The sequence below is a fragment of the Apis florea genome, unplaced genomic scaffold (assembly GCF_048593485.1).
Source record: "Apis florea isolate Af1SG1 unplaced genomic scaffold, ASM4859348v1 contig_3367_pilon, whole genome shotgun sequence".
NCBI lineage: Eukaryota > Metazoa > Arthropoda > Insecta > Hymenoptera > Apidae > Apis > Apis florea.
In genome coordinates this window covers 6,093,857-6,118,117 of record NW_028256746.1, presented here as the reverse complement: position 1 = coordinate 6,118,117, position 24,261 = coordinate 6,093,857, and the positions used below count along the sequence as shown (strand labels likewise).

The 24,261-nt window shown below is 34.6% G+C and overlaps 2 protein-coding genes and 4 long non-coding RNA genes across 13 annotated transcripts in view; 4 read left to right on the top strand and 2 right to left on the bottom strand.

Annotated features, from left to right (window-relative positions):
* The window catches only part of LOC100868461 (dystrophin), a 410,667-nt gene extending 402,365 nt beyond the window's left edge, over nt 1-8,302 (top strand). For 6 of the 8 annotated variants that reach the window (XM_086912122.1, XM_086912124.1, XM_086912117.1 and 3 more), the window contains 11 exons: nt 702-961; nt 2,054-2,212; nt 3,147-3,283; nt 3,622-3,826; nt 3,936-4,021; nt 4,101-4,428; nt 4,524-4,635; nt 4,722-5,360; nt 5,578-5,692; nt 6,064-6,171; nt 6,977-8,302. In XM_086912122.1, coding sequence (XP_086768248.1) covers nt 702-961; nt 2,054-2,212; nt 3,147-3,283; nt 3,622-3,826; nt 3,936-4,021; nt 4,101-4,428; nt 4,524-4,635; nt 4,722-5,360; nt 5,578-5,692; nt 6,064-6,171; nt 6,977-7,077 — 2,250 coding nt within the window. In that variant the 3' untranslated portion in view covers nt 7,078-8,302. Of the gene's footprint in view, nt 1-701; nt 962-2,053; nt 2,213-3,146; nt 3,284-3,621; nt 3,827-3,935; nt 4,022-4,100; nt 4,429-4,523; nt 4,636-4,721; nt 5,361-5,577; nt 5,693-6,063; nt 6,172-6,346; nt 6,359-6,976 lie in introns of all 8 variants that reach the window. The other 2 variants (XM_086912120.1, XM_086912121.1) reach the window with 2 other exon arrangements.
* Nucleotides 8,303-9,265: 963 nt separating this feature from the next.
* LOC147657034 (uncharacterized) lies at nt 9,266-10,883 on the top strand. The gene is made up of 2 exons (XR_015293341.1): nt 9,266-9,533; nt 10,412-10,883. It is a non-coding gene; the product is annotated as an uncharacterized LOC147657034 (long non-coding RNA).
* Nucleotides 10,884-10,918: 35 nt separating this feature from the next.
* Nucleotides 10,919-24,261, top strand: Chd64 (transgelin calponin-3). Its single transcript, XM_086912154.1, has 5 exons — nt 10,919-10,980; nt 11,736-12,098; nt 22,697-22,833; nt 22,919-23,123; nt 23,372-24,261. Exons 2-5 carry the CDS (start codon nt 12,045-12,047, stop codon nt 23,540-23,542), a joined length of 567 nt encoding a protein of 188 aa, XP_086768280.1. The 5' UTR covers nt 10,919-10,980; nt 11,736-12,044; the 3' UTR covers nt 23,543-24,261.
* Nucleotides 16,304-17,297, bottom strand: LOC147657033 (uncharacterized). Its single transcript, XR_015293343.1, has 2 exons — nt 16,677-17,297; nt 16,304-16,594 (listed from the first exon to the last, which is right to left on the bottom strand). It is a non-coding gene; the product is annotated as an uncharacterized LOC147657033 (long non-coding RNA).
* Nucleotides 17,145-18,524, top strand: LOC147657032 (uncharacterized). The gene is made up of 2 exons (XR_015293342.1): nt 17,145-17,400; nt 18,102-18,524. It is a non-coding gene; the product is annotated as an uncharacterized LOC147657032 (long non-coding RNA).
* Nucleotides 21,139-21,860, bottom strand: LOC147657031 (uncharacterized). Its single transcript, XR_015293340.1, has 2 exons — nt 21,542-21,860; nt 21,139-21,434 (listed from the first exon to the last, which is right to left on the bottom strand). It is a non-coding gene; the product is annotated as an uncharacterized LOC147657031 (long non-coding RNA).

The following is a 24,261-nucleotide window of genomic DNA, read 5'->3' as shown; positions in this document are numbered from 1 at the left end:
CGAGAAAACATTAAGAAAAGAGAGAAATTCGATAGCAAAAAATTTAAAGGAGGAGGAGAAGAAGAAATGTCGAAAATGTCGAAAGATAAACGAAATTAGAATTACACAAGGATAACTAGAACACGTAAAACGGGGAAGAAAGAGGTTGTAATACAAAAGCTCGATCATTTTAACGTTTCTCCTCTTTCTCTCTCTCTCTCTCTCTCCAAACAACGATGCCTCAATTCCATTCTATCCTTTCCCTTCCCCCCTCCCCCCCTGATAAATTTATTCACTCAACTTTCAGGTTGCAAGGAACAGTACGCAGGATCCCGCCGCTATTAAAGACAAATTTTTCCTCGAGTTTACAACGGGGAGGGGGAGCAGGGAAAAGAAAACGAGAGAAGCAAAAGTTATCACACGTATATTATATTATACACTTAAAAGTTTAACGTCCGAGGTAAAATCATAGCAGCACCAACGTTTCGTTTAAACCGGCGCGAGAAACTTTCCGCGCGAGAAGAAATTGCGTTAAAGTTTGGACTTTAAGCCTGCCAAACTGCATCCCTCCTCTCTTTCATGATTCTTCGTTCTTGAAATATTATCTCCACCACGTTTGGCTCGAGACAAATGTTTGGCATTGTTTTTTTTTTTTTTTCTTTTTAAATTTAGATTTAAACTTAAGCGAGGAATAAAGAGAATTTTTGGTTTCCCTTTGGCAGAAAATATGCGTGTTCCAAAAGACGCTGGAGGATCTTTCGTCGCGGATGGCCGGCGCCGAGGCGATCCAAAGCGGGTGGCAGAATCCAAGCGACGCGAACGAGGCGACGGAATTGCTGAAGCAATTGGAGAAATTCGGCGAACGACTGTTGCCCATCCAGAGGAGCATCGAGTACGCGAACGATCAAGCGAGCGTCTTCGCCTCGAGCAGCGTCATCGTTTCTCATGCTTTGCTGGCGAAACTCGAAGATCTCAACACCAGGTACGTTCATACCCCCATTCTGGGAACGCCATTTCAAATTTATCTCGCTTAATGCGACCAACTGTCCCCACTTAAAGAGAAATTTGCTCTTTTCCCTGGATGAAATCTTATTATATGGGTATGTAAATGGGAAATTTTAGACGGTAATATATTTTCTGGTCTTCTGAGTAAAAGTAATATCAGTTTTTAATAACGCTTTTCGGTCGCGGTTGAAAGAATCATTGTAAAATAAAGTTGGGAAACTGCTCGTTCGAAAATAGCAAAACGAGATATCGCGTGTGTTTAAACACAGATACAATAAATATGATATCGATTATAATCTGGAACTCGCGCTAAATGGTTGGGTATTTATCGCGACATAATGGTGTGTAGAATGTGTTTTGCATTATTTTAATGGCGTAACGGCTTCATCCGCCGAATAAAGGGAGAGAATTTATGCAATTATTACACCCCAGATACACGAAATTATAACGTACGCACTTTTAATTCAAGCTTTTCAAACAACAATGTTAAATACCCGCTTCACTCGCTTCTAAACTTTAAAACTCTGAACATCACCATTTATTCTTCTTCTCGCGTAAAGCAAAATACGCCATTCAGTTACGCAACATGTGCTTATAGCTGCACTTATATGTCTGTATAACGTTTCACGATACGAATCTTCCATTCAAAATTGCAAAATTTCACCCTTCGAATAAAGCTATCGATGTCATTTTTTTTCTCGACACGTTCGAAGAGAAATGTGCAAAAATGACTGTGTGCAAATTTATATACAACAAGTGTATAAGCCTCACTTATCAATCATCACGGACAATTTCTTACCCACGCTCACTTATATACACCAATTATACACGAATTGATATTCTTTTTCTCGCAATCTTTAAAAAGTTTGAAAGTTTTAAATCGATGACCCCTATCGCTTAAACAAAAAAAAAAAAAGTACGATACTCGTCTTTTTAAAAAAGTTTCGCAATGATCCTAAAAAAAAGAAAAAAAAAATGATTCGCGAGGATTACTCAAAAAAAAAAACTCGTTGCTTATTTTTTTTAACCATCGTTCGAAGAAAGCTAAGTTTTTCGCGTGTTTTCGCAGGTGGAAGGTGCTGCAAGTGGCGGTTGACGAGCGTTACAAGTTGCTAAGCGGATTTGGAAAGGATGGCAGCACTCCGGGTAGCCAGGCTTTCCTCGCGAGCAGCGTGGAACCACCATGGGAGAGAGCCCTCACACCCGCCAAAGTGCCTTACTATATCAAGTAATCGATCTTCCTTGCACCGAGCCAAACCTGGCCGGTTTAATTTATGGAGAGGAAGAGCCACGGGATCGGGAGAAAAGGGAGGGGGAAGCGCGATCTGAAACGCAAACAAACGAATAATTGACGAGACAATTGTGAAATTCGGGAAGAAGTTCGCGAGAATCTTGTCGTAGAGATTTGACGAATATTTAGTCGAGCTTGATGGCGCTTGAGAATGGATGAAACGATAGAAATTCTAATTTAGATCGACGAGCTGATCGAATATTGATCGCGTAATCGGTTTGCCATTGGCCGAGTTGAAAAGGTTTTAATCTTGATCGAAAACGAAATCGATATTGTTCAAACCGTGTTGGTTTTGGATTCTTTTACATTATAATAGGTTATATCGTTTCACACCGTATATCGTTTGCACGTTATTTTCCATTAAAAGTTACAATTACAATTTTAATAGAAATATTTCGATACAGATGAGTTATAGGAGAATTAACAGGTTTTTAAACTTGAGATAAAATATCAACTGAAATGTTAAAATCTCTGTAGGCTGGCAAGGATTAAACTTTAGCCTCCATACTTTTCCATAACTGTCATAACCAGCGAGACAGGTGGAAAGAGCAGCGGCGGCGAATCGCCATCTTGCGGGTCTCTCGATCGAGAGTTAAAGCCGATTTCGGTTCGCCCCCTATATCCGGATCATCGCGAATACCATGGAATCGGATGAATTCGCGAATTCGTCGAGCCGTGGGTAAATTCTTAAAACCTTGGCCTCTCTCGAGCCAAGAATCGCGGCCGGATTTAATAAAGATTAAACAAAGTTCTGCCGCGAGAACTTTGCCAACTTCCCTTTCTCCGTGATCCGTGGCTGTTGCGTGAAAATTTTCATTCAATCTCTTAATCCCTGGATCGGGTTTTGTCTAATCCCACGGGGGGTTTGCAGCCATCAGTCGGAGACCACCCATTGGGATCATCCGAAAATGATAGAGCTGATGTCCTCGCTGGCGGACCTGAACGAAGTACGATTTTCAGCGTACAGGACCGCCATGAAACTGCGCACCGTTCAGAAACGATTGTGCCGTGAGTATTGTTGGCTTTTAGTAGCGACCGGCTAATCGTATTTGGTCGACGATAGATCCTCGGCCGGTAATTAATTTGTTTATCGTGTGTGTTCATTAATCGTCGTTAATTTTTCTCGATTAATCACGTGTCCGTGCAGTGATGACGCATGGTCATCGTCGTCGTCGTCCTCGTTGTTGATGGATTTGATCTTTTGCATGATTCTGTTTTGCTTGGCGAATCAGTGGTTCGTTCATTCACGATACACTTTGAAATAAAATTCCTCCGATATATAATTAATCTTTCCGTCTTATTTCCGTTTTATTTTTACCTTTTATTTTCGTGTTTTTCGTTTGCAGTGGACATGTTGAGCCTTTCCACCGCATTAGAGCAGTTCGACTCGCACGGGCTCCGAGCGCAAAACGACAAACTAATCGACATTCCCGACATGGTGACAGTCTTGACGTCCCTGTACGAAGTGATAACGGCGGACAACCCGACGCAAGTGTCTGTCCCCTTGTGCATCGATTTGGCCATCAATTGGCTCCTCAACGTGTACGATAGGTGAGCACGATTGTTGGTACATGAATAAATCATGATGTTGCTTTAATATCCGTTTGGCAAAATAATAATCAAAATCGTTGATTAGTAAATCGTCGTTGTCGTATTTCAGTCAACGAACCGGTCAGATTCGCGTGCTTTCCTTCAAGGTTGGTTTGGTCCTGTTGTGCAAGGGTCATTTGGAAGAAAAATATCGATGTGAGTATTCTTTTTCTATTTGTATAATATTTCTTTTCAAAGAAGCGGCACAAAGTGTAAAGTAATTGCGAAATTCCAGATCTATTCCGGCTGATCGCTGATCCGAACAGATTGGTGGATCAACGAAAGCTCGGTTTATTGTTGCACGACTGCATCCAAGTGCCGAGGCAGTTGGGAGAAGTGGCGGCGTTTGGCGGGTCGAACATCGAGCCGAGCGTTCGCAGCTGCTTCGAGAAGGCTGGAAAAGACAAAAATGAAATAGAAGCGGTTCACTTTTTGAGCTGGCTGCAACAAGAGCCGCAGAGTATGGTTTGGTTGCCTGTGCTTCATAGACTCTCCGCCGCGGAGAGCGCAAAGCATCAAGCGAAATGTAACATATGCAAGGAGTATCCCATTATTGGATTCAGGTATCGTTACGTGCTTGCCGTATCCCCTTCGAATGATTAAAAAGATTCGAGAAAATTTGCAATATTTCGTCGTTCTATTTACGTTCGAATTACAGGTATCGTTGCTTGAAATGCTTCAATTTCGACATGTGCCAGAACTGTTTCTTCTCAGGCAGGAAAGCGAAGAACCACAAGTTGACGCATCCGATGCAGGAATATTGCACCGCGGTAAAACTTTTTACGTTTATACTCGTGCTCTTTTTATACGCCTTCCACGTAATAGAAGAAACAATAATACAACGTTTATTTCGCAGACCACATCTGGCGAGGACGTGCGCGACTTTACGAGAGCGCTTCGGAATAAATTCAAGTCGAAGAGATACTTCAAGAAGCATCCAAGAGTCGGTTATCTGCCGGTGCAGACCGTTTTGGAGGGAGACGCGTTGGAAAGCCCGGCGCCTTCGCCGCAACATAGCTCCCTCAGCCAGGACATGCACTCCCGACTGGAGATGTACGCGTCCCGGTTGGCGGAAGTCGAGCTGTCGCGCACAAGAAGCAACTCGACACCGGACAGCGATGACGAGCATCAGCTGATCGCCCATTATTGCCAGAGCTTGAACGGCGGGGACAATGTAAACGTGCCAAGAAGCCCCGTGCAGGTGATGGCAGCGATCGATGCCGAGCAAAGGGAGGAGCTTGAAGCGATGATACGCGAACTGGAGGAGGAGAACGCGACACTCCAAGCGGAATACGAACGATTGCGCTCGAAACAGACACCGGGCTCGACGCCCGAAGACGGCCATGGCAACCGACAGCCCGACTGCGACATGATCGCCGAGGCGAAATTGTTGAGACAGCACAAGGGAAGATTAGAGGCGCGCATGCAAATACTAGAGGATCATAATCGTCAACTGGAGGCTCAGTTGCAGAGACTCAGACAACTTTTGGACGAGGTGCGTTTGTTAAAGTTGTTAAAGTTGACTTTGATAGTTGTTTCTATATTGTCGTGAACACGTGGAATTTACGTGATGACGTTTAGAGATAGATAGAAGTAAAAGCTTCCTTAAAGTTACAGAGGCATACGAGTTTCTTAAATTTCAACGTATTTTTCAACAGAAAGTTTGTAATATTACAAATGATTGGTTATTTTTTTCTTATTTGTTTTTGCAGCCAAATGCTTCCTCGCCATCGAAGACGGGCACATTACAAACGCGAAGCGTTACAGCATCTCAATTGGCAACTGATTCGCCTGCTAAAATGAACGGACATTATCACGATTCCCCAGGTATGTAAAGTAAAAAACGATGTGATGTTAATTACTTTATTACTCGTAGAAATCGGTGAATCTCGAATCAGCATCATCATATTTACGCGAATAACTTATTTCAACTTATTTCTGTAATTTTCCGCAGTTCGTTATTTCATTTAAAAATATTCTTTACTCGTGAATTAAATCTTTCGTACTCGTAAATGGATGGAGTTTTAAATGATTCACAATGCTGGCGCACACGCCTTGGAGTGTCATATTCATTATTCAAAATAAGTGGGCGCAGGGTATTTCTGACGCTATTAAATACTAACTGCATATTAATGAGCGTTTCACAAAGTGCCAAGGAGATTAGCATAAAGCTTATTGGTATGGGTATATGAACGTAGGTGGTGGAGGTTCGAACGAGGGAAGAGTGAGCAGTTTAGAGAGGCCACCACCGCCACCGCATTCTCACAGTGTTGCCCACAACGTGGGCAATCTCTTGCACATGGCAGGTTCGTTCTATTCTTCGTGTGTCAATCAATACGATCATTTTTTTTATCATTTATGTAGTGTAATCAAAAAAAAAAAAAAAAAAAAAAAAAAAAATCTGCTATGTCGAACGTCTCTTATGCACGATCTCATTTTCTGCTTAACAATAACCATGCTTTCCTGTTTTTCACGCCACAGAATGGATGTAAGGTGAGACTATCAATCGCTTCTTTTCCCGCTCATTCTTTTTATACGCACTGTTCCTTGAAATACGTCTGATCTTGTTCAATCGAGAGAATCGTTCGTTTGGCTTAACATTATCGTGTACATTCGCTGACTACGAAGAAATTTAATATCTGATTTAATATTTAATTGTATAGGGTGAAAAAAAAAAGATGGTAATTATAAAAAAAAAGAAGCACGTATAAATATTGTTAAAATTTGATATTAATAGAGATACAATATTATTTCACAATCTTCAAAAATAATAGAAATATTCGATTTCATCTTGTCAACATTCCACCCTATACATCATCGTATTTATATTTTAACCTTTTTGTCTGCTCTTGTCGCTTCTACGTGTCTACGATCACAAACTCAAATACCTATCCGCCAGGCAGTGTTTCCATCAATCATCAATGTATTTGTACCTGCATGTGATGGATCGATACATATATAAATGTTTAAATATGAAATGATAATGTCTTTGTGTTACTACTAAAGGAAAGGTGATCTTCATCCATATATTATAAATAATAGCGAGCAAAGGAGTAGAGAAATTCAATTATATTCACGAACAAAAAATTAAATTGAAATATTCTCTTTTAGGAGACTTAGGGAAAGCAGTCGGTGAATTAGTGACGGTGATGACCAGTGAGGACTTGTCGAAAACTAACGGACAAAGGGCACCACCACCGGCTTTTAAATAACGACTATTATCACGATTCTAATCGAGGATATTGCCTTGCGGATATCGACGGAAACGTCACGACAAGAAAAAAAAAAAAAAAAAACGAGACCGACTCGATTGATCACGCACATATACATAATACACGCACGCGAGATCCACGAACTTTTAAATGTTTTAAATCAATGACCAATGCATGGCTCTAAACGCATATCAAAAGGGGGAAAATATCACGCAAAAATGCAGGGTCAGGGTTAGCTGCCATAGTGTGGTTTTGGGTATTTTATAAGTTTTGATATATACAATTGTATAGCTAAATTATATTGACTAAAACGATTATGGTTTGGCTTTGGCGGCGCCCTGAGTAACTTTATTACATATTGACACGTCATATCATTGAGAAAGAGTAATCGTATCGGAAAAATAACGAGCAAGAAGAAAAAAAATGAATCAGTTGTTATATATGCTTACTAGTTAAAGTAAAAATAAAAAAAAAAAAATAAAAATTATTATATGGAAGTGATGAAATAAAGATGAAGATGAAATGTAACGATTATAAGAAAATTACACGAACGGAAAAAACATTATCATTAACAATGCATGCAAAAGCAATGTATTAAATCACGTACTCTATTCTAGATCGTAGATTACATTTACATACCCATTCTGTTCACTGCCACGGGCTCTTCCTTGACATTAAATAACATACACGTTGTACATGTTATGCGATTTTAGATGACACATAAAAAAAAAAAAAAAAAAAAAAAAAAAGCGAAGAAGAGAGAAATAAGAAAGAAGGAAGAGAGCAGAGGGTATGATAATACCTGGTATCTTCCCGTACTTCTGCAAATACGGAACTTTACATCGATACACGATGATACACCGTTACACACGACACACGTACATGCATATCATTATATACATATACATATATAAATAAATGAATGAAATATATATATATATATATACATATATATATACATAAAACAGACACACGTTACAGACACGTACACGCTGAGGACTTTTTGTAATCAATAATAAAGGCGAAGCAATGTGCATTATGACTTTCAAATTTATTTTTTATCCGGTTACGATCGTTTTTTCATATTTTTTAATGAATTTTAGATGGCAATGTCTCTTATTTAAGCCTGCCGGATGTTACTTATATTTAAGAGTATATCGATAAGCATCTAATTTACAAACTGTAGGCTGTATTCTGATATGTAATAAAGTTGTCTAGAAAATAATCCTCTCGTTTTCTATTCTATTCTAGCAAAAAATCGCTTTTGCGTTTAAATACAAATGCGTTATCGTGAATAGAGGGGACAAGTAGTTGTTCATTGAAAATTATTAAATAAATAAAATAGAATGGAATAAAAAAAAAATACTTGATAACCGAAGACGACAATTTTTTCAAACATTTCGATAACTAAACTTGAAATAAGGAAAATTAATTATTGGAAGATTGATCGATGAATACTCGAGATACCGAATTTCTTTGCCGACAGACCATCCGGATCGCAAGGACGTTACCTTGACTGGTTTCCATTCGATCCGGTTTTAATCATCCTTCGATGGAAACCGTAAGTGAATCGACAAGAAAGAAAGGATCGAATGGTCAGACATGATTGCACTCGGTATGCGTGACGCTGCGGTAAAATATCGAAAGATGAAAAATGTGCTGAAAAATAATGGAAAAATATATATCGTATCTTATCGTCGTATCGATCTATCGTACAGAAAAAAAAATAAATAAATACCTATATCTCTGTTGAATCATAATTTAATAAAAATACAGTGCTCGATATACTCATGAACTAAAAAAAAAAAAAAAAAAGAAAAAAGAAAAAGCAGTCTCTTGAATCGAATTCCAGTACTATCATCAAGATTTTCTACGTAGATTGCATTGTTGTTCCAATTTATGCTTATCCGACAAATATCCAAAGTCTAACGAAATACGAATCATGTTTGAACAAGAATCGAATCGAGTCGAAAGAAAGAAATATAATTCTGCGCGGATATTTATTTTATCTGCCTCTATCCCTCTCGATGATTTTCGAAAAAAAAAAAAAAGAAGAAGAAGAAGAAGGAATAAAGATTAAAGGATTTTGCGATCCTTTTAAAAAATACCTTTAAAAAAATTGCGTGTAATCATACGTGTAATATTTGTTTTCTCGGATAAAGAAGCGGGAACTAATAGAAATAAAATAGCGGTTTCGTCGGGAAAATTGCACGGTGAGCCGCGCAAAGTTACGCTCGTCAAATTAACGAGTACATATTCGTGAAACACGCGAGGGGAGGTCTTTGCACTTAACACTGGTTCGCGTGCGGCTAACGTGTGCACGCAACGCGTGTTGCTCTCACACGTATTTACACACGAGGCAAGATGCACTCTCAGGTAATGGCATAGATGGCCTCGACCTTGGTGCATCGCTCGACTGCACCGTGTATCGTCCCACGCAGTGGCGTAACATCCAGGTGAGACTCGAATCTTTAGCCCGGCCATGCGTGCTTCTCACGAAGAAAACGTGCGTGCTTGCACATTGCAATCCTTTCGATCGCAATTACAACGAGAATTCACTTTGCAACATCTTCGAATATATTCATAGAAATTTGAAAATTTCCCCGTTCATTCGTTTTACGACGCGTTTCTATTTTTTTTTTTTTTTTAAGATAATTTAAAATAAATAGGTTCAATTTGTTTGCAATGATTTGTAAAAATAATAATGGAAATTTGATTTGCTTTGAATCGGATTAATGTTATTTATTGGTTGAAATATTTACTCGTACATTTTTTTTTTTTTTCCTTTTTTTAATTCGCGATAAATTTAATTTCGAAAGATGTTGGCAAACCACTTAACGAAGAAATTCTGCGGGCTCATGATGCCTGTGTAAATCATACGTTGGCTGGTCTTCGAGTACAGTCGATTGAGTCATCGATACGTGACACGTATACGAAAATACGTAAGCAGAAAATTTAGTGTACGTTAAGATCGGAGAAGGTCGAGCGTAACTGTTCCCTATTATGGCACGTTTTCATTGCATACCGATTATCGAATGAAACGCATTACGTTTAATCTTGTACAAAATCAATTTTCGCGTTTTCGTAATCATATCTATTGTAAAAAAAAAAAAAAAAAAAAAAAAAAAAAAATAGAACAAATTTCCTCGTCTTGAAAATAGTATAATGATTCAGATATATCATTAATCGATTTAACGATTCAAATTATTTATATTTTTATACGTAAAGAAAGGATAAAATTTAGCTACGTAGCAATGATTTATATAGATTCGTGTAAAATTTCATGGAGGAGAATTCGTTGTTAAGTAAATTCCATGCATTCCTTCTGTTACAGCAATGCTTTTCTCACGGGCCACTGAATGTCCTTAGAATACAGTGGAGATGCAAGTAAAGCGATGCACGATGTACGATGTACGATGTATAATTTATAGAAGAAATATATAGGACAGACGGTTTATAACAATATCTTAACAAATATATTCAAAGATCAATTTCTTGGATACTAAGAAAAACTTAGAAATTATGTAAATATTTCGAATGACAAAAGAATTTAAAATAGACAGTCTAATCATTGCTTGATATTGTTTGCATAGATACAGTAATTGCGCGCAATAATTTTGCAATAATAATCATAGAACGAAATTTATATATAACGTTCGATTTGTTGCGTAAAGGTATTTATATCTTTTGATGTATTTTTTTTTATAACATTTCTTTCGAAAGGAATTTGTGTTAAAAATGCATGGGACAAAAATGAATTCAATTATGATTTATTGAAAAATAGAAATAGAATACACGCATAAAAATTTCTTTGTTGTTCTATTGCTAGTTCCGTTTCCAGAACGAGTTCTCAACGTCTTTCTCAAAGCAACAGAGGGGCTTGAGAAAGTGGTCAGGATGAAGGTAGCACGAAGGATTCTATACAATCTATATTCATCGTAGGCTCTACGACTGAGCTGGCATTCTTTCGCTTTATAAAAATTCGTGTATCCTGATTTATAAAGTTACGATATTTTATTTTTCAATATAATGGGGAAAGGATCGTAAAATTCAAACGAATGATTTTAATAATAAATAAATAATGGTTATAAGTCTTTGAAAACGAAGATCTGAAACGCTATCAAAGAGAAAATAAATTTTTCTTCAATGATTATGGCGTTATGATAAGATTTTCTGATACTTTCGAGTTATAAGAAATGCCATTCAAAGAATTCGTCAGTCTATATTCGAAGTTAACGTCACTGTTGCACATAAATCAACCAAACGCTAATCATGCAAAAAAAAATTAAGAAAGAAATGTTTGTAAAAAAACGATCTTTAAAAACTTATTTATTTATACATAATTTTTACAAAAACTAATATCGATCGTTTCGATTTTATTAATTTTTTATTAATTTTTTTCAACATCCAAGCTATTCGTGTTTAAATTTCGTTTTTTATTATTTTAAATTTCTTGCTACATTAAAATCTTATAAGAAAAAGTTATTAATTCGATTAAATATCGTTTTTACTCCAAAGTATAAATATTGTTACTTTTACGGAGTCCCATTCGTCCCATAATTTTATCTCTTTAGATTATTAAAAAATATCAGTGCCAATATTCAAGTTAAAACATGATCGATATTATTTTTTTTTATAACCATAACTACATCTTCTAGATTCGCTGATACAGAAATTTTTCGATACGAAAACGGCTCCAGGAATTCGTCAGAGACGACGTCTGACGTCATCCTCGTGCCAGACTGGAGAACGGAGGTCACGTGTCGCGACGTCAAACGAAAACTCAATACTCGGCCAGTGCCGGTCCGGCCAATAAGCGTCGAAAGAACTCTCGCCGATCGACATACGATCCTAAGGCGCGTCAGTCGAGCCGCAACCGTTGAACGGTGAACATCGTGGCACGGTCGATAACGATTCCGATTGTTTGTGAGTTTGCTTTTTAGTGAAACGGATCAAAGGTGAACGAAATGGCCAACAACAGGGCGACTAAATCTGGATTTGCGGCGGAAGCGCAAAGAAAGGTAAAAAAAAAAAAAAAAAAAAAAATCCTTTTTTTTTTTTAATACGTATATACACGTATGTTTTGTTCGATGATACATGACCTACTGCGAGACCATCCCTCATGGAATTCGGCCTAGTAAGGGTGGTTGCGCACGCGTATTACGAAGTTCATTGCACCTATGCTCTCAAAGATAAATGAATTATTTGTTCTGATAAAATATAGTGGAAGTTTGATGATATTGATTGCCGAGATTTAACTTAAATTCCCTGTTTCAGGTTTATTTTTATTCGATCTGTAGGAATTTTAGACTTGAGGTATCGTTTCTGTTGAATTTGTTTTCTTTTCTTTTTTTTTTTACGATATAGTAGATATTTTTATTATTAAAACTAGAAAGACGACGACGAATTTATTAAACTTTTTATTATTCGATCGAAAATTAAATCGAAATAATATTTAATCAAGTCTGATTGCCTGTTGCTTACTCAAAAGATTAAGGAAGGAATTTAGAATCGGTAAATATTTTGACTCTTTGGAGGTTGAGGATCGCTGGAATAATTCACAGGTTTAACTTAGATTGTATGTATCTATGTACGTGACAGTCATTCGTATCTGCAGATTACAAAGCTCATGTCACAGATATTTCATGACACTTATTGGAGAGCAATCCCGTGAATAGTTAGAAATGCAGAGCGTGAAAGAATAGCTGTTCACAGGTAAATTTTGACGTGATTTTAACATTTCGAAATTCTTGATTTTGAATAATTAAATTATTCTCTAATGTTTATCTTTTTGAGAATTTCTCCATTTAGAATTTTATATGAAAATTTTGTCTCTACAACACTTGAAAATAAAATGATATACTCTTTTTTTATTAATCGAATTCCATTCCGATAAGTAAAAATCACAAAAACCACAAAATTTCAACTTCAATATAATAGGATCATCTCTATAATTGTAAATCTTCATTCCTTAATCTAATCATGAATCTTTACGTTCTATCTACCAAATGATTAATCCATCCATGTACTATCCATTTACTATCCATTTACTAATCTTTCCCTTGCTCCAATATCAAATTTTTAAACGTAAATAAAATGCAAAATTACTACGATCTTCTTTAAATCATATTCGATCCAATCATATTTCGTTATCATCAAAAATTTTTTATCAATTTTCATGAAAATATCAAAACAAATCTCCCGATTTCTCGCTTCGTTCTTATCTTGAAATTTGTCTTTCAAACAATACAGATTAAATAAGATTGAGAAAATTCTTCTCGAATGTTTTCGATCGTGCAAAGTTTAAAATCGAGTCATGATTTGATCAAAATGCAAAAAGAAAAAAAAAAAAAGAAAAAAAGAGAAAAAAAGAGGAAAAAAGATTGGTAAACGGCAATTTCATCCTGAACGGAAATGACAAATCGTAGACACGTAAAGGTGGCGAGGAAGGAATTTGCAAGAAGATTATCGCGATTTCGATACGGTCGAAGATTGTTTCCTTTCGTCACACCTGAGCATACGCCGCGTTTTCATCGAATTCGCCTCGGAGGGAACCGTGCTCGAAGCAACAGCTGCCGACCGATCCCTTCCTCCGAGAATTAAAACGAGACCCAGTTGCCAAAGAAGGGAGCGTCCCTCGACGAAACTCACCGGCCATGGTACACTTATCCTTTCGCCACGAATCACCTTTAACCATCCTAATATCTCTAGGTTACCACATGATACACGTCGAAGAATCACTAGTCTATTCTTGGATCCATTTGTACGTTGTACTCTTTCATAACATCGAACAGTAGTATGACACGTAGTTTACGCGAGTTCATTCACGATGTTTGGGTTAAATTAGTTTTACTATAAATATTTGGATGATACAGTAAGGAAAGTAATTTTTGAAATATATATATATATATATATATTTTTTTTTTAGCGTTCATCGTATTAGAAGGATATTTTATAAAAATTGCAATAAAATGCATTTTAAAGTTATTTGGAAAAGCATAAAAGCATTGTGTCATCATAAAAATAATATTCGCTGCGTTTATCCTCAAGACATATTAAATAAGTGAAATTGTATCATCGTTAAGTGAAAAACACTTTACTTAAATAATGGAAAGAAAAGAGGCAATCTCAATTTTCCTAATTAGTAATTGATAAAAAACTGGAACAGAACCGTGTCATTCTCGAGTGTGGTATTCATACGACGGAAAATAACTCGATACTCGAAAAGAAAAAAAGAAAAGGAAACGGTACGCTCATCTTCTATATCAAACAAGCGAGGAAGGGAAAAAATGGAGCGAAATACAAAGGGTTTGTTGTACATTAATTTCGAACTTGTTCTTTTTTTTTTTTTTTTTTTTTTCTTGAAACAATTAGCAAGCAACTAATCTGAAGGACGCTCATTATGGCAAAGAAACGTATACTCAATACGAAGATATCCTTATCGCTATTGGAATGCAATGGTTGGTTCACTATTTTTTTTTTTCTTTTTTTATTGATTCAATGACGTTTATCCAACGAACTGAAAAAGAAATCGAGATTCGTCATGTTCTAATAACGAAAAAGATCTTTGAGAGGTAATTTTTTTCAATTTTTACGATTAACAAGATATGTTATCAGCCTGTAATTGTGCTACATTTCACATGATTTATTCTAAATTTGTGACTAAAATTAATCATTGCTAGAAATTGGCTCGCAATATTAATTGCGGAGTGACGAGGGTTCAACGATAGTATTATTATCGGTATTATTTTATATTCATTCCACAAACGTTTTATGATTATTAGGTCAATCATTTCTTATTGTTACAAGTGTGAAATAGCAAAAATTGCAGAGAGTAATTATTATTCGAACCTCTGATAAGCTTGTTTAGTTATTATTACTCAATCATATGTTATTCATCGATAGAATTGTTATTCATATTCTAATACGAAACATTGCATATACACATAATAATTAAACATCCATTTTTATAAATTACATACCACTATTTTGGAGAATTCCAAAAAACATAATTTTCCATTCTTGATAAAACACTTTCATTTTTCATTTTTAATTTGCAGAAGTCACGCAATTACTTTTAATTCTAATCAGTTAAAAACACGGCACACCCTTGTGGCAGGATATTTTCCAGACGAATTCTTATTTCAATCCCCTTATGGTGTATCACGATACACCATAAGGGAACCATGTTTCGTTACAAAATAGACATAACAATTATAGCCACGTGTTTCCGTGAACCAAGTGCGATGAATGTGCGGCATTATACTCGAGGCCTAAAAATAGGCGTGCTTCATCCCCGCGCGGAGGATATCTGCATTAGCCACCGGAAACACTATAAAGTGGTTTCCGTTTTAGGAACGAAGGAACGATCTCGAGGAACACTCGCTCCTTACCGCTATATATTTTCTTCCCCGTTGCTTTTACAATCAATGTTGAGGTGAATTAACGATCGTACAGATTCTTCCAGCCTCCTTCCAAGAATTCTCACGTCCGCTAACCTTTCCTCTTCCGTCGTTCGAATCTCCGCGCGTGGATCTTCGTTTCGTGACTGACGAGATGCGAGTGGATCGACGAACGAAATAATCCTTCGAGTTTTACAAAGTATATATATATTTTTTTTAACACAAATAAATATAAGTCGAATGGGACAGATATGGAATAAGGGAAGATTAGAAAAAAAAAGTTGATGATGACGTAGAGATTAGAGATCTGTCAAATAAATCCGAGGTGACTTTTTAAATATTGGAAAAAGATCAAAAGATAGAGAGAGTAAGAATTTTCAAGAGACGATTGTCGTTTTTCTCAAAGTGTTCCTTTTTTTCCACTCTGGAAATTGCGATTTAAAATCGCGAAATACGAAGAACACGTTAGCGTAACGTAAATTTGTGCACAAATCATTAGTTGACACGTGAGGCCGAGCATGGTAATAGAGGCGAAGGACACCGTGCAGTGCAATACAAATTCTGCTCGAGCACGACTCGTGATACTGGGTTCGTTGGAATATCCTGCATCTGCATTCTGATCCTCGTTCCTTCTCATCGGGAAATATATTCACAGACTATCTCGGCCGAGCACTGATTCATCATCTGATTCACCTTGAGAGAAGTTGGACGAAGAAATCTTGATAGAATGTAATAGACTGAAAGCCCGTTAGTTTGATGTGCCATCGACCGAATCGATCATCTATACGTGACCAATCATAAACTAAGCGAAACTAAGAAGAAGATTACGAACGACCTTTGGAATTTTTTAATTTGCAATAATTTATAAATATTATATAATCAATATATATTAATGTATATAATTACAATTAACACAATTTTTTAGGAAGAAATTCACTAAAATTTAACGCGGAATGCATAAAGTTTCCCCAATACTTGATGATATATACTTTCGTGATATAATTATTGTTTAAATAAAGCGTTTGGAGTGTTTAAAACTTGATCGTCGTCTGATAGTAAATCGAGGTAAACTGGTATTTAAAAGGAATTACCTCGAGATCCCATAATCGTGAAGTCTGTAATTGTTGGGAGTAGTAAGTGTGGTGATAAAGTTTAAGTGCATGGGTTCCATGAAACTTTCTCCTGCCCGTGACTCACTCGAGACGTTGCACAGTTCCTTCCTTGTGTCATATCTTGGCCAGTTATCAACTTAAGCCAACATTAATTATCGACCATGATGATTTATTACTTAATCGAACACACCGAGACGTGTTACGAAATCGTTTCCGATCGAACGATATGGAAATGGAAGTTTTACTTTTCGCGCGAGGCGAATTCAATAGAGAATTGGTTCAGCTTGAGATTTTTATCGCCGCTCGTTTCCGCATCTGACTCTTCTCTCTTTTTTAGATTTTTGCACGCGAAGAGATAATTATTCGAGCAAGGTTGCTGGTGGATTAATTAACGCATATTCCATATGCCCGCGAAAAATGACCGGGTTACAAAAGAGACCTTAAGGACCCACGTTCTTCCCCTCGTGGCCTTGCGCTCTTTCAAATTAAAACAATCTCCAATTCCCACGAGCGGTAGAGGGAATTTCACGGTCGAGAAACAACCGTGAACTTCGCTTCGGATGCGATCAATTTCCATCCATGGGACGAAATCTTGTTCGCTCATTACACGGAAGTCGCATTAATATTAATGAATCTGTTTTTGCTCTCGATATCTCATCGAGATGAATTTATGAAAGATAAAAAAAAAACGACGTACGTAAAAAGTAAAAAAAAATGGAAGATCACAAACATGTTGGTCCGATGAGGAACAATACTCTTGTTTGTCGAAGTGGCCCATATAGGTTATCGCGATGCTTCCAAATGACAACGTGAGTCATCCAAATTTTTCACCCAATGCAAGCCGAGTTTTCATAAATTTATTAAATTTAATTGGATTCTTAGCTGTGAAAAAATCGTATAAAAGTTTCTTTCTTTTTTTTTTTTTTTTTCGTAATAATTTTAATTCGTTTAATCAAAAAATTGTGCAGATTGAAATTTTGGGATCGGTAATAAAAAAGCAAAAGCGAATTAACTCGAAGGACTCGTCGGGAGACATTATTCGACATTGAAATGACGAATAAAGTGGCGAAATGGATTAAACCAATATCCCGTAACGATTGTATAATACGTGTGTGTGACGTATTCACGTAAATGGGCGTAAATCAACTTACAAAATTCCACATGCGGGCAACACGATAAGTATTGACGGTATCTGTACCTGTTCGGGCTTCATCTCGTTTAGAGATCCTTATATGGCCGGCAACCTTCGAACAGGCTCACAGCTTTGAAAATGCACAATTATTTATCTCTGTTGTGGAATCGTGTTGTGGAATTACGCAATCATGACCACTCTTGAAGTGGGTCAACGATTTTTCTGAATATAAAATGCGATTTTTTCTTTAATTTTTTTTTTTTTTATATTTAACTTGTCAATAAAATTAGATGTTTCTAATTTCTAAGAGAGCCTTTCTTTCGAAATTCTACGACGGAGATGAATCGAACACGATAATCGTAAATTGTAATGTTTCAGGAATGTTTAGATTTTTATACGATAAAAATTGTTAGATTGAATAAAAAAGAAATATGTCGAAGAAAATTGCAATTGAAAGGAAAAATTGAAGAAAATTTGATTGTGGATTAATAAATGATTGGAAAATGGATCGTATATTTTAAATAAATCTATCTGATAAATTATCGTTTAAAGAGAATCATTATATAGAATCGAGAAGGAAAAAATCTTTTATCAGAGATTTTGATATCAATATGGAAAACAAGAGACAATGTTTAAATGCAGTTCTCCTTGTGCTCGCGATCAAGGTGATCATATACGATTATTTCGTTTCTTTTTCTTTTTTTTTTTTCGATTCGTGATAAAATATCTTTCTATGTTTTTACATATTTCGATTATCATATATAACTTTATTGAATTAAATAATAAATTGAAAAGACACAATTCGATGTGTAATTGATCTGTAATTATTACACAGTGATTTGAAACTTCCAACAGGTGCAAAATTTAAACAGTTTCAAGCTTTGATATCAGCTCGATATCAATTTGATATTTATTCTCAATACATGATTGATAGTTTTCTAAAAAATTGTATAGATTCAAATCTTTCTTATCGTTCAATCGATATGTAAACTTGAAAACTTATCGTTGTACCGATAAATATCATCGATATTTATTCATAGCGATTGCTCAATCATCTTATTACTGACAAGAATTATTATTAATAAAAAAATAATTCGTTTCAATCTAATAAAAATTGGCTGCTTCTTCAATAATAGGAAACTCTTATTAAATAAATTGAATGCAAATTGTATGACATTATCTGTCTATATAAAATATAATCTATGCAAAATATCATTATTAAAATTTTGATACGTTGATTATAAAAAATTGAAAAGAGAATTTCGAATTAATTATCTCGATTTATCTCGTCGATCAAATGAAAAGATATCGTGTTACTTCTTCAATCAAATGAAGAAGTATCGTTACTTCTCCAATCGTAAGTTGGTTAACAACGTTAATTCTACGGCCAATAAATTAATCTAAGTGTACTCTGTGTAACAAGGAAAACGATTTTGCTGGCGGCAGCATCTTGGAGAAGAGCAATTCCTTCAATTTGCCCACTGGTTCATTGATAGCCAAGCCTTTGACCCATTTTTCATGACCGTGAACGTGAGCTAGAGAGCCATTAAAAGCGTCATTGTCACAACTACTAGAAAGACACGAGACGATCCTTTAATTGCAAACACTTGCCCTGCTAACTGACGTACTTGTGCTTGGAACAGTCTAAGATACAAGTAAGTACTTTTTTTTTTTTTTTTTTTTTTTGCAAAACATATAGCTGCAATTCCTTTTCGAACAATGATAAAAAGTAACACTAAAGTTAATAAAGCTGATCATTTAAAGTCGGTCGATAAATTAATAATGTTATTATTATTAGATTGAATACAATATGTATCATTTTTTAAATTTCAATTTCAAGTTTCATTCATAAAAATAATTTTTAGATATTTTAATTTATTTTGATCGATAAATAGAGACGAAATAAAAGCGTCATTTCAAAGTTCCCGAGATATCTAATCGAGCAAAGATCAATGATCAAATAAAATTATTCAAATCCTATCGATTATCATATCATTGATAACATATTTCTACATTTTTTTCATCGAAATTATATTTATTAAATCTACTATCAAAATCTACTATAAAATTCTTCGAATAAAAAAAAATGGCGTCTGAATTTAAGGAACGAGTGTACGTTTCTGAAGTGATACACATCAGAAAGAGAAGAAAAATGATACCTGCGAGGATTCAGCTGCGACCCCGCATAATTTTGAATAGAATAGATTCCACACCACACCCTTCAAACTTTAGAAACTTGTTTGAGAAGATCTTGGCTTCAAGATCTTGTGTGGTATGCAATTGGACAAACGTGACTTTCTTGAGATTTAATGCGACGAAAGTATTATCGTGTCATTATCATATTCGGTTACTTTTTTTTTTTTTTTTTTTTTTTTTTTTTTACAAAATTAAAAAATTCTTCGTTACAATGTAAAATCGAGAATAATTAGGAATTAAGTTTTATCAAAATTTAACATTCTATTCTCTTCATATTTCTGATAAATGTAATATCTATAAACGAAAGATATGACGATAATACATAGAAATATAACTGGACAGAGAAAATCGCAAAGCGATTAATGACGTGTACTCATGCAAATGGGCTCGCGGAATTATTAAGCTTAGAAGACTCGTCGATGTTATGATCCCGTATTAAGTAATCCGAAAAGCGCTTTTATAAACGTAATAATCATATTGCTCGATACCGTTTCTGCCTCGTTCTATTCGGCCTTAAGTACTATCATTGAACGCATTTCTCGCCTGTTATTTTTTTTTTTTTTTTTTTCACGTTAATGAAATTATCATGCGCTTACTTAATACCTAAATATAGAATTCGCATCGTGCTCTACATCGTGGGTTTATATCACGAGATATAAGGGAGGAGATAGCGAAGTCCGTTGCTTCCGAATGTTATCATTGGATAGGACAAAAACTGTAGAGAAAAAAAACACTTGCGACGACAATAATTTACCTGTTATCATTTTTTAAACGTTTTCTTCTATACGTTCACAAATTTTAATGAAAAAATTTTTATTATTTTTTTTCTTTTCTTTTTTTTTTTTTTTTTTCCTTTTTTTTGAAATGAAAAATATCCTCAGAGGAACACAGAAATGTGATATTTATATAACGCGTAATCTTTTGATACGATTAATCTTTATTTGCTTTATTATTTATTAAATATTAAAAATATCTAAAATATCGAACGATTGTGGTAGAGAATTTTTTTTTTTCTTTTTTATGATAACAATGTTGTTTGAAAACATTGTTAAGAAAACGAAAAACCAAGTCTTAGAACATGATTGATGATAGCAAACTAATGGTGTTTTTATATTGAAACAAGATAGGTTTAAATGGAAAAAAGTTTGCTTGTACACAAAAATAATCGTTTCTTTTGTCTTCTAGATAATCCGTAATAACAAAATGAAAGACAATGAGATACGTTCGAGGAAGAAGAATTTATTTCCAGTTTAACGATATAACTTGAATACTTCTAATTTAACGATCGTCATTATTCATATTAATGATATATTGTAATTACTTATGCATATTTTTATTTCGCGAAGGAGGTGTCAACATCAACAGATTGAATGACGGTTTGGTGAAAGTGAATACTTTCAGCATGATATTTTTTCATAACAAAATTGCCCATTGTTTGTATAAATATATACGTATATTTCCTGATTATAAAAAAAACTCGTCGTTTTTGTAATTTAGAAATAATACTTTTGACCCCTGTATAACTCATAGATTATTCGATAAAATTTTCTGTATACATAGCATATAAATTCAATTTAATATATTCTAAAATATATATATATATAAAAGAAAAAGAAAAATACCTGAGAAAATCGCATCTGCGACTTTGCAAGACTACCAGAACCCATATATATATATATACCTCTAGTATATTATTCTAATTGTATCGATCAAGAGACTGGTGAGTTTTACGAGGCACGTGAAATATATCACGATAGACACCGTATAACGGCTAACGGAATATGCATACTGCATCGGGATGAATACGACGGTCCATGCTTACGAACCTCTCCTTTTTAGGTAACCTTTACGTGAATAACTGTGCGCCCATTACGCGTTCTCCACGGGCTTTAAGATACACGGAGTTCGTCGAGTTGTTGGCGTTCACAATCGATTTCTTTTATAAGATCGTGAACTTGGGAACGAGTTTCGTACTTAAAAATACAAAAGAATTCCTGAACTTTATTTTCAAGTTAGAGAAAAAATTTTTTTCTTCTTGGCTCGAATTAAATTTCTTCTCGATTTATAAATGATCTTTTCTCGTAAATAGATAAGTATCTCGTGATGTGTATTCTTCGAAAGAAATAAAAGAAATAAAATATACTTTTGAGAAGTTTATTGCCAATAGAAGAATAAATTGAGATACGTTTTTTAACAATCTTTTTGAGCAATACAAAAAATTTCTTCGAAACTGCTTGGAGAAAATTTGCGAGGTAGTATCACGAAGAAACAACGAATGAAGTGTTTAAACAAGTTGGGTCAGTGACTCCGACCACGCTTGTGTCGCAGACCCTACAGGATGTGTTACTTGGATCACTGGCACATCGCATAATTAATAGCAGGCAGTCGGTAATGGCTCGTGCCCCTTACTTGAAAGATCGACGAGAATCTCGTGAAATCTTTGTCGTCATGAAATATGAATTAAAATAACTAATTTTTTTTGTAATCTAAAGTACAATAATATATTAACAAAAAAATTTATTTTTTTTTTCTATCTTAATTTTATTTTATAATATAATAATTTCATTACAATAGGATCTTTATTTATCTGATTCATTTTAAGAAACAAACAATTCCTATAATTAAAATTCATTTAATAAGAGTTCAGATAAGTATTCAGATAATTTTAGATCTAATAAATGGAATTCAAATGGATAAATAGAATTTTACTGCCTTTTTATTATGCAAAGAAAAGTTGATGATCTTTACTGATGATCATAAATGCATTTCTGTTACAGATTAACAGTAAATACAGCGAGGAATTGGCACAAGAATGTTTGGAATGGATCAAAACGATCACCGGTGAGAATATAAACACTAACGGAGACATGGACAATTTCTATGAAACTTTGAAAGACGGAGTCCTTCTTTGCAAGTAGTTACACTTTGCTAAACAATGTCAACAATTAATTTTCTTTCAATTTGTTGAGATGATAATTAATCATTATCTTTTTTTTCAGATTGGTGAATGATATTAAAGAAGGATCCGTGAAGAAAGTTAACAAGACCAGTTTGGCATTCAAATGTATGGAGAACATCAATGCATTCCTCGAGGCCGCGAGAACATTAGGTGTCCCAGCTCAAGAGACCTTCCAAACTGTTGATCTTTGGGAAAGACAAAATCTCAATTCAGTCGTAATTTGTTTGCAATCTCTCGGTAGAAAGGTGCATATATATATATATGATATTTTTTCTCTTTCAAAAACTTCAGTTTATTATAATTAAAACCATTCAAAACTTCTCTTTTACATAAATTCCTTTGAAATTTCAAGGTTTTATCTATATTGATATTATTTAAATTAGAAGTAAAATTAGTGTGCAATGATTGAAATATGAAAAAATATTTTTATATAAAAAAGTTCTTTATTAGTCTTAATTTGTCATTTATAAATAATTATAATTTTCATTTGTAGGCGGGTAATTATGGCAAACCAAGCATCGGACCAAAAGAAGCGGACAAAAATATACGTAATTTTACTGAAGAACAATTAAGGGCTGGACAGGGTGTAATTAGTTTACAATATGGCAGTAATAAAGGTGCTAATCAGAGTGGTATTAATTTCGGGAACACTAGACATATGTAAATCTATTCGTCTAAATATCCATTCACAAAAATTCCAGTTTCATTCTTGTCTCTAATTTTATCTTTACGATATACTAGACTTACGGAAAAAATTTTGTTGTACAACAATGTTTGTTATCGTGGTCCAAGTTAATTCTAAATGGTGCACAAAACTCATTTTTGCGCATAGATGATTTTCTATGTATTTAAACAAAAAGATAGAAATGAAAAAGAAAGATGTACAACATAAAAATTTTTATACTCCTTTTTTAAAGAAATGAGCAATCTCAAAATTAACACGTATAAAGTTATGTCTATTCTAAATATTCGATATGTATACTTTAAAATATAATATATATATATTGTTAATGTATGACAAAGATTCTTTAACAAGAAAACAATTTACTTGCAAATATAAACAAAAAAAATATGTTGTACTACTAAACATAATTGGATAATATGACTATATATTTGTTAAATATTACAGATAAATTATGAAACAGAGCTGTGGCTTTGTCACTGTTATTATAAAACTTTACGAGTTACAGTGTAACCAAATTATACTTTTAAAAGATTCGTGTTGCGCGTAAGACGATAACTATTATAGTTATTGTATGATGATAAATGATATATTATTACATTAAGTATTTTGTACAAATATTTTTTGATGATTATAAAAATAATTTTTCATAATGTAATGATAATATGAGTTAATAAATGATTTAAAAAGACATAAATAAA